We start from the raw sequence: 11,551 nt of genomic DNA on the forward strand, positions 1-11,551 counted from the left end.
ACACACACACACACATTCACAAACACACACACACACACTTACGCCGCTGGTCCTTCTTGTCGCATGATCTTCGTGGCACAATCAACCGTGTTTTTATACTTATGAGCTTCCAAACCCTAAAAAAAAAAACATGTTTTCATTAAAACTTTAAACACTCCTAGTGCTTTATTAACAGAAATACACTATAAAATGCACCTTACAAACTTTATTTTATAATAGCAAATCAGTTTTGTACATAGTGCTACAACTGAAGGATTTGAAACAAAAGATGATTGAAATTCATGGGCCAGAAATCAGAAACGTCATGAGCTGCTTATTTGATCATTTTTATTCTCATTTTCTAATATATTTATTTGTTTTCTTTTTTCTTCTATTATTGTATCTTACTGTATTCAAGTTTCCATTTATTTTATTTTTCTTTTGAAATTGTACAGCACTTTTGGCACACGCTGTAGATTATAAATAAAAAAAAATTACAAATTAAATTAAAAAAAGTGCTTTATGAATAAATTTTGATTTGCTTTGCTATAATGGTCAAAAGTTACAGTATATATTATATAACTAATACAGTTCATAGAAATCAATTCATGACATTTGTAAAAAAATTTAAATAATTTATTGCACATGGATAGAGAAAATAAAGTGGCTGGATTATCAAAAACAGAAATATAAGGTGTGTTTCAATGCAGCATATCAAGTGCTTTGATTATACACATCTTCACTGATCATAACAGGATTGATTTGTATTGAGATAAACGCTCTGCGTACCTGCATTCTGGTCTTGATGACGTCCAGCGGCGTGTTTCCAAACACACTCGCCGCTCCAGCAATCGCTCCAAACGCTCCTGTGACGATGGGGTTGATGGATTTGTTGGGATCGTCACCTAGAAAACATCCAAAAACATCCTGGTGTGACACCAGAGGAGACTCTATCTGCCATCACCTCGATGAGCAGCAGAGGGCAGTGCAGCTCAGATAGTGTTTTATAGTGTGAGACTGCTGATGCACAAACACACACTCACCCTTGTACCAGTTCCTGAGAGAGGTCATGACGAAGAACCGGATCGCCTGATTGGATCCCTGTTTGAGGACGGTCGCTGTGAGGCCTTGATACGTCCCTCTGATTCCTGAGAGACACATACAGAGCGCTAGGAGCATCACTTATGGAATACAAACATTATAAATGACCGATCATGTGCACTATGTACGGCATAGTTTTATTCACTTATTTGCAACTACGTGAATATCTATATCAAATAAAAAATTAATTGTCAAGAGTGACAAATCTGAGACAATATGGATAATTTGCAATACAATAACTCGCACACAATCTTTTGTTTTCGAGAAAAGCACACCAGAACAAATGATAGACAATGCAAAAATAATACAAATAAAATAAAATACAAAATATAATCACTGCAATAGCAATTGCTTGCTAGATCACCTTTTTCATTTGGCTTATTTGTAGATGATAAAATAAAATAAAATAAAAAATAATAAAATAAAATAAAATAAAATGAAATAAAATAAAATACAATACAATACAAAATAAAATAAATAAAATAAAATACAATACAATACAAAATAAAATAAATAAAATAAAATACAATACAATACAAAATAAAATAAATAAAATAAAATACAATACAATACAAAATAAAATAAATAAAATAAAATACAATACAATACAAAATAAAATAAATAAAATAAAATACAATACAATACAAAATAAAATAAATAAAATAAAATACAATACAATACAAAATAAAATAAATAAAATAAAATACAATACAATACAAAATAAAATAAATAAAATAAAATACAATACAATACAAAATAAAATAAATAAAATAAAATACAATACAATACAAAATAAAATAAATAAAATAAAATACAATACAATACAAAATAAAATAAATAAAATAAAATACAATACAATACAAAATAAAATAAATAAAATAAAATACAATACAATACAAAATAAAATAAATAAAATAAAATACAATACAATACAAAATAAAATAAATAAAATAAAATACAATACAATACAAAATAAAATAAATAAAATAAAATACAATACAATACAAAATAAAATAAATAAAATAAAATACAATACAATACAAAATAAAATAAATAAAATAAAATACAATACAATACAAAATAAAATAAATAAAATAAAATACAATACAATACAAAATAAAATAAATAAAATAAAATACAATACAATACAAAATAAAATAAATAAAATAAAATACAATACAATACAAAATAAAATAAATAAAATAAAATACAATACAATACAAAATAAAATAAATAAAATAAAATACAATACAATACAAAATAAAATAAATAAAATAAAATACAATACAATACAAAATAAAATAAATAAAATAAAATACAATACAATACAAAATAAAATAAATAAAATAAAATACAATACAATACAAAATAAAATAAATAAAATAAAATACAATACAATACAAAATAAAATAAATAAAATAAAATACAATACAATACAAAATAAAATAAATAAAATAAAATACAATACAATACAAAATAAAATAAATAAAATAAAATACAATACAATACAAAATAAAATAAATAAAATAAAATACAATACAATACAAAATAAAATAAATAAAATAAAATACAATACAATACAAAATAAAATAAATAAAATAAAATACAATACAATACAAAATAAAATAAATAAAATAAAATACAATACAATACAAAATAAAATAAATAAAATAAAATACAATACAATACAAAATAAAATAAATAAAATAAAATACAATACAATACAAAATAAAATAAATAAAATAAAATACAATACAATACAAAATAAAATAAATAAAATAAAATACAATACAATACAAAATAAAATAAATAAAATAAAATACAATACAATACAAAATAAAATAAAATAAAAGCTCCAGAAACCACAAGATCCTACAAAGGACATGTGGTTAGAATAGAATAGAATAGAATAGAAAAGCTCCAGCATCCCGTACATAGGACAAGTGGTTTAAAAAATAATAATAATAATAATAATAAAAAAAATAATAAAATAAAATAATGCTCCAGCATCCCCTACATGGGACCAGTGGGTTGGAAAATAATATAAAGTGAAATAAATTTAAAAAATAATCTCGACCAGAAAAACTAAGACATGTCATGATTGTATTAAGGGCTCTATATGGATGAATTGTTTCTTTTTAAACTCTTGTCATGGGGAAAATTCAACAGAACAGGCCTTACAATCAGGACACTGAGTTTTTCCCACAGCTAAGAGTTGAAATAGTCAAAACAAAGATCTAGGTTTTTCACCTTGAGTTCTGACGATCTCTCGCACTCCGTGGAAAAAGCCTCTGTATTTGGGATTAGCTGAGGTTTGATCGTGGATGAATTTCACCTGGAAATGTGAGAGATGAAGCACGTACGGTAAAGCTTCAGCAGAAATAAATGCCATTGCTGATGTAATATTCAACATGAATGACCTTTGACCTCACCTTTATGGTCTCCATGGGACAGACGACCAGGACGGCCTCTATCACGCCGGCACCCAAACCGCAGACTAACCCTCGAGTGCTGTCCAGCTTCCCAGCCTCGTCTCTCATCTGGTTACTGAGTATCTCAAACACACCGAACCTGCAGAGGAACACAGAGAAATTATATTAAAGCATAATCATCATCATCGCAACTGTGTTTTAAATGAAGCAGGAGAATGAAGCAGAAAGTTGTAAGCAAACATTAATAAAGCAGCGCTGCAGGGCAGGAAACTAATCAGATCCAAAAACCCTGTTAACATTTAAAAAAAAACAGCACGCAATATGAATCAATAATTTTTTTGCACCACACACAATCTTTTGTTTCTGAGAAAAGCACACCAGAATCAATGGTAAACAATGCAAAAGTCATACAAATAAATAAAATAAAATACAATCAATAAATAAATAAACAAAAAGCATAGCTAAAGTAATTGTTTGCTATATCACTTATTTTATTTGGTTTATTTGTTGCTGCTAAAAATAAAATAAAATAATCACTAAAGCAGAGCTTGCTATGTCACTTCTTTCATTTAAAATAAAACAAAATAAATATAATATAAAATAATGGGGACTTACTTTTACTGCACACACATATATATATATATTTAGCTTATATATAAGCTTATTATATATCAAGCTTAAAGCGTCATTGCAGAGCATTGAAGTCGACTAGTCGATTAGTCGGTGCAACACCTAATATATATTTATATATTTATTATATATTTACAAATTTACTAAAACTAACTAAAATGAAAATTTATGAACTAAAACAAACAACTTACACAAAAATGTATAAAAATCATATAGGTATATTTAAAAAATCTTGAATAATTAATGAACGATTTGATTGACAGCAGTGCTTCTAGAGGCAAAGTTGTTCAGAATGAGGAGATCTATCATATAATATGAATATTGTGTGCCTGTGTGAAAAACTGTGCAACATACAATCGTTTACGCCCTTGAAAAATGCCATATTTTGGCCGATTTCTTCTAAATTTCTCACAGACCTTTAGGGCTATGAGTCAAACAGGCCCACTGAGTTTCGTTCCAATCGGCCTCCGTTAACCTTGTCTAATAGGTGCTCAAATTTCATTGGCCGATGGCGGCCATGTTTTTTGAGATACGCAAATGTCCTCATAGACACTTGTGTCACTTCGAACAAAGACACTGCATACCAATTTTCATGTTGATTGGACAAATGGTTGCGCAGCTTTTTAAGTTTTTTCCCTATTATAGCGCCACCAAGTGGCCAAGCTCCACGATTTTTTTCATGTGACCTCAGATTGAGCTCTTACACAGTTGAAAGTTCGACTTTTTTTGATAATTATTAATATCCACTCTCCAGATAATCTTTCTACTCTGGTTTGGTTCCGATCAGGCAAAAACCTAGGACTAGTTCGCAAAAGTAGGTTTTTCAAAAAATCCAAAATACCCGAAAATTTCGCAGACGATCAAATCCGAGGTGTGCATTTTTTCTGACATGAGCCAAGGATTCCAACGACATAAGACACTTGAGCCTGCAACCAACGGTTTAGGAGTTATGAGCGATTTCGTACTTTTGATCGCTGTAGCGCCCCCGTGAGGCCGATTGGGGCAAGCATTGGTGACCTTGTAGACAGTGTGAGTACTACCATCCCTCCAAGTTTCAAGTCTCTACGACTTACGGTTTGGTCTGCTGATCAGTTTTAGGTGGAGATTGCTGATCCTTGACCACTCTATCAATTACAATAGGGTTTCAGCGCTACACACTCAAAACCCTAATAAAAATGAATTAAAAATTAAACAAAGGATGTAACTCCCATTAGCAAGACAGACATTGAATTCAGAACAGCATACTAGGATACTCCTCCTACTATTTTTGCTATATGTGGCAGAAATAGCAAGAATAGTACGCTAGTATGCTTTTCTGAATTCAGTCAGTGACTATATTATATTACTATATTATATTATTGTATATTACTTGTTAACAAAGGAAACACAGACATGCATTTCCACAAACATATGCATGCAGACACACTGATTAGCCACAAGTCACAATCCTCAGAATCAGATCTGTGGCGTACTAAAGCGTTTCCTCCTGAACGCCGCCGCGTCAGCAGTAAAGCGTCAGGTGTCCATTAGCAGCAGGAAGCAGCCGTGTGTTTTTATTACCTGCTCCCCTTTATTTCTGGTGCTCAAGACAGATACGATCGCAGGACATCCAGCAGAGTCGAGCGCTTTTTACAGCACAGCACTGAACAAACAGACGAGCTAAACACAAACTGTCTGTCATTCTACCTGAACGCTTGACTCGTCTGTCTGCTTAATGTCTCCGCTGGCATCATGCATTTAACAATCTCTCCATCTGCCTCTCTCTCTCTCTCTCTCCATCAAATTCAATTGACTCAAATTCAATTTTAAAATCATCCATCCTGCACTATTCATGTAGCTTTTTCAGCATGACAGGATGAAACTCACACTACCGAGACAGACTGGCTGTTTAGAAAGGAATACTAATCAGCTGCTTAGCATATACTATATTGCATACAATTTTTCAAATAAATTGTGAAATAGTATGCAGTATGCATTAATAAATGATTTAAACAGCATTATGCTACAGTACTTGTTATCAGCACAAGCTCACAATGGCTGCTTTATATATATATATATATACCGTAATTTTTACGGTAAAATTTCGGCAACCACAGCTGCCTGTTTTGTACCATAAATTTTACAGTATATATATATATATATATATATATATATATATATATACATAAATTAACTACGAAAAATATAAAAATAAAAACTCATTCAAAACATTAATAAAAACTATAACAGTATATTAATGAATTAAAACAAAATGTATAAAAATATCTAGATATATAAAAAAATTAATATAAATGACAAAAACACAACAAAATTACTAAAACTAAAATAAAAATACAAAAATAAAAACTCCCAAAATATTGATAAAAACTATAACATTATATTAATGAACTAAAACAAATATTTAAAACATTTATATAGACATAATTGAAAAAAACTAATAAAAATGATGAAAACAACAAATTTACTAAAACTAACTAAAATGAAAATACAAAAATAAAAACTCTTCCAAAATATTAATAAAAACTATAACATTACATTAATGAACTAAAACAAAAATGTATAAAAATCATATAGGTATATTTAAAAAACTGATAAAAATGACAATAAAACAACTAAATTACTAAAATTAACTAAAATGAAAAAGAAAAATATAAGAATAAAAAAAAACTAATTTAAGATAGCAATATAAATTATAACAGTTTATTAACTTGAAATAAAATAACTATTAACTGAAATAAAATAAAAAAATTGGCTATAGTAGCCAGAGCAACATTTCTCATTGTTGTAACTAGTACTAAAATAACTAAAACTGAAATAAAAATTAAAAAATTATTAAAACTATATAGATATAATCACAAAAAAAACTAACGAAAACGAATAAAAGTGATAAAAAAAAACACAAAAATACTTTAACTAGAATTAAAATGAAAACATAACACATAAAAATAAAAACAAATTTAAAATATTAATATATTAATATAGACTAGTCTTTTAATGATACTAAAATAACACTGGTATGCACAAAATAGTGATTATACAAAAAATGTATACTGTATTCTACAAACACTAGAATAAACACATACTTGCATCTTTAATTACAGCATAAAGTTATCTTAAAAAATAAAAATTGTTCTATTTTTGGCAGTCCAGTTAAATAATGAAGGGTTGATATGACTTCCAGGTCAAGCTGAGTGCATTGCATTGTGGGATACGATCCTCCACAGTGTTTTGTATACTGCGCATTTTGTAGCACTAACGCAAAAAAACAACAACAACTGTACTGAGTTGATTTTGAGGATATGTGCGTTTGCAGGCCCTCTGTAAACCAGTGTAAATCTACCAGAGCTGAAGCGGATGGTTTGGGTGCGGCACTCTGGAAAACACAGCTGCATTCAAATAAGACGCTGCTCGTAAATGCAATATGGGCTCGGATCCATCGGTCAGACGTACAGCACAGGATCCATTAGCAGGACAAACACAAGGTCACCCGCGCAAAACCAGTGCAATCAGCTAATGAAAAGAGGAGGAGGAAGACGATAATCAATCAGAGTGTGATGAAGGGACAGACGACACGGCCTTAAAGAGACAAACACCACTAAACATGAGACGAATTAGATTCAGAATAACTAGAATGGGAACTATTGTCTGGACACGTGTTTCACTTTCGACTTTTCATGCAGGTCTGAATCCTAGTAGAATTTTATTCCTGTTTTCTCTCCATGTTAAAGGAATCGTTTTCCCAAATATGAAGTTATTCACCGTTATGTCATTTCAAACCTGTCTGGAAATCAGATTTTTATGGAAAATGCTAATGCTGCTGTTGTTTTGAATATATTTTAAATAAATTTTATTTTTCATTGTTATTTTTTATTTAACTAAAATGAAAATGGAAGATATAAAAATAAAAACTAAATATACATATAAAACAAAATATTAATAAAAACTACATTAACAGTACATTAATTTTAAAAAGTATAAAAATTGTATACATACATTTAAAATAATATATTTAATATAGATATATCTTTAAAAAAACTAATAAAAATGTCATGAACAACCAAGATGCTGAAACTTTCACTAAAATGAAAACGAAAAATATAAAAATAAAAATTTACTCAAAAAATTTATAAAAATTATAAAAGTATATTGAGCTAAAACAAAATTACTAAAATTATATAGATATGTTTTTAAAAATTAATACAAATGACAAAAACACACAATAAAATGACTAAAACTAACCAAAATGAAAATGAAAACGGAAAATATAAAAATAAAAACTAATTCAAAATATTAATAAAAACTATAACAGTATATTTATTAATGAACTAAAAACAAAAAAAGTATAAAAATTATATAGATAAATAAAAAAAGGAACAGAAATGACAAAAACTAAATTACTAAAACTAACTTAAATGAAAATGAAAAATATAAAAAAATTCAACAAAATTATAATACTTATATAGCTGAACTATTAAAAATGGCAAAAACAACAAAATTGCTAAAACTTTCACTAAAATGAAAATGAAAAATATAAAAATCAAAATCAACATAAAACTATAACAGTATATTACCGTAATAAACTAAAAACTAAAAACATAACATAATATTACTAAAACTAAAATGAAAATATAAAATATATTAAAGAAACAAATTCAAAATATTCATAAAAACTATAACAGTAAATTAATGATACTAAAATAATAACGCTTAGAAAACAGCACACGAGTGAATGGACTAATGTTAGGATACTTTTACGGTGCTTTAATCACACAGTTTTGTTCTTTTTTGGAGCCTAGTGGACTACGAGTGCACTATGAAATGTTTACCTAAATTCATTACTTCAGACTTATGTGCCTCTAGAAGCTTGTGTTGTGCAAGTGAATGACGCTTTATTGTTTCATCCCAAAGAAGCACAAAATCACTTTCACAGACTTTTTCATTAACTGTTCCCTCCTGGTGGAATGACCTGCTCAACTCAGTCCGAGCAGCTTCAAGTATCGGCTAAAAACACATCTCTTCCATGCTCTCTTGTTGATTTTGATTGCTTCTATTGTCCTCATTTGTAAGTCGCTTTGGATAAAAGCGTCTGCTAAATGACTAAATGTAAATAACCATACGGGTTTTTGTCATACGGGTGCAGAACGACAGCAGGGTGAGTAAAGGGTGACAGAAGCTGATGTGTGTTTACGTGCGCTGAAGTCAGTTCTGTCTTCTTCCTCAGAGACCAGAGAGCATCAGTCTGACACGCACTGTTGCTCCGTCACATCAAACACACACAGACTCACGGGAGAAACCAAACCCGCCTCTGAATGAGAAAGAGCTGCTCACTTCAACAAAAACAATCAGCATAATAAATGTCAGCTGTCTGAAATAGATCGGCTGCTCAACTCAGGTATGCATGATGACGCATCTGTTAGAGTGCGTTTATGTACCTGACTGCAGATTTAGGGATGGATCCGTACAGCAGCGAGCTGAGGCCTCGATATAAACCCTTCGCTCCGTGATGACGGACCGTCTGTGACACACAGTCCACTGTGAAGAAAAGATCATGATATCATTACAGCTGATTCAGAGAGTCTCTTCTGCTCACCGAGGCTGCATTTATTTGATCATAAATACAGTAAAAACTGAAATATTATTAGAATTTAAAATAGCTGTTTTCTTTGTGAATATATTGTAAAATGTAATTTATTTCTGTGATCAAAGTTGAATTTTCAGCATCATTACTCCAGTCTTCAGTAAGGTTGTGACGGTGAGGAAATTTTCCCACCGGTTAATTGACGTGTGACAACACGGATAATACCGGTATCACCGTGGGGGCGTTCCCTCTTTTAAAAAGCGGCGTGCGCATTTTACTTTCACTTTCAAATAGCGGCAATTCACAGAATTTATTTGAAATAGAAATCAACTAAAATTAAAGTTAAAACATAACATATATAAAAAATCTAATTCAAAATATTAACAAAAACTGTAACAGTATATCAATGATACTAAAATAACACTGCACAGAGCATCATCTGGGTATTAGAGATGTGCTTCTAAGAGCAACTGTCAGTCTGTCTGCTAAATCAACAGAAGGCTTGTTAAAATGTTCAGCAGGTTGGAATCAGTTCTGGCCCAGAGAGTTTCACTAATTAACTCCAAAGAGGATGTGAACGTCACACCTGAGTGTGTGTGTGTGTGTGTGTGTGTGTGAGAGAGTGTGGCTGTGTGTTGTATTTCAGATGAGTGTGTTTCTCATGCATTAGGCTGTTAGTCATACGTGTGTGAGTATGTATGTGTGTGTGTGTGTGTGTGTATACTCACTGATGCCTCTGTAACGGAGCGGATTGGCTTTCTCATCTAACTGCAGTTGAGTCTTCACATACTCCGTAGGAAACGTGATGCAGATTTCAATGCCGCCTGCGATTCCACCTGCAGATGAAAGATCAGACAAACACCACTAGTTCATAAACACAAACACTCACAGTAAACAGTAGCAATCTGCTGGGTCAATATTTTGATTAGATTATGTTTCTTTCATAACTACATGAAGAAGTAGATCATGAAATCAATAATCTGATCATGATTTGGTTCAAGTTAATTATTTAGGTATGATTTATGTAAAAAATATTTAAATGTTTTCATGTCTCTTCTGCTTAGCAAGGTGAAAACGGTGAAATATTATTACAATTTAAAACCGCTGTTTTCTATGTGAATATCTGTTAAACTGTAATTTATTTCTGTGATGCGCAGCTGAATTTTCAGCATCATTACTCCAGTCTTCAGTGTCACATGATCTTCAGAAATCATTCTAATATGCTGATTTGCTGCTCGAGAAACATTTCTGATTAATATCAATGCTGAAATCAGTTGTGCTGCCCAATATTTTTGTGGAAACCATGATACATTTTATTTTTCAGGCTTATTTAATGAAAAGTAAGTTCAAAAGAAAAGCATTTATTTGAAATAGAAATCTTTTGTGGCATTATAAATGTCTTTACTATCACTTTTGATCAATTTAATGTCCTTGATGAATAAACGTAAGAATTTCTTTCAGAATAAAAATCTTACTGACCCCAAGCTTTTTACGGTATTTAAGAAATATAAATATGTTTGATACACTGGGTATTATTCTAGTATTCATTACAGACTATTAAAATAATCTGTGTTTTTAAAGATGGTCTTGTTTTTACAGCCACGATCCGTTCATACAGATGCATCAGACAGGATGAAATAAGAGCAACGATCCTCTCTCATCTCTCTAATTGTAATAGCTCATCTGCCCGTGGGGACTTTGGGAGAGACCATTAGCCCATCCCTGACCCGCTGCACGACACACACACACACACACACACACTCACACACACAGGTTTGTTTTTGTGAAAAGTGGGGACTCTCCATAGGCGTAATGGTTTTTATACTGTACA

The 11,551-nt window shown here is 30.2% G+C and overlaps 1 protein-coding gene across 1 annotated transcript in view; it reads right to left on the bottom strand.

Moving 5' to 3' along the window:
- LOC107722854 (tricarboxylate transport protein, mitochondrial) overlaps positions 1–11,551 on the bottom strand; it is a 20,155-nt gene that overhangs the window by 1,859 nt on the left and 6,745 nt on the right. Inside the window, exons 2-8 of the mRNA XM_016531347.1 lie at positions 10,449–10,556; positions 9,575–9,674; positions 3,513–3,651; positions 3,331–3,415; positions 1,023–1,127; positions 769–884; positions 43–116 (exon numbers count right to left, since the gene is read on the bottom strand). Of these exons, the coding sequence (XP_016386833.1) occupies positions 43–116; positions 769–884; positions 1,023–1,127; positions 3,331–3,415; positions 3,513–3,651; positions 9,575–9,674; positions 10,449–10,556 (727 nt within the window). The remainder of the gene's footprint in view (positions 1–42; positions 117–768; positions 885–1,022; positions 1,128–3,330; positions 3,416–3,512; positions 3,652–9,574; positions 9,675–10,448; positions 10,557–11,551) is intronic.

Source organism: Sinocyclocheilus rhinocerous, unplaced genomic scaffold (assembly GCF_001515625.1).
Source record: "Sinocyclocheilus rhinocerous isolate Xijiao unplaced genomic scaffold, SAMN03320098_v1.1 scaffold1596, whole genome shotgun sequence".
Lineage (NCBI taxonomy): Eukaryota > Metazoa > Chordata > Actinopteri > Cypriniformes > Cyprinidae > Sinocyclocheilus > Sinocyclocheilus rhinocerous.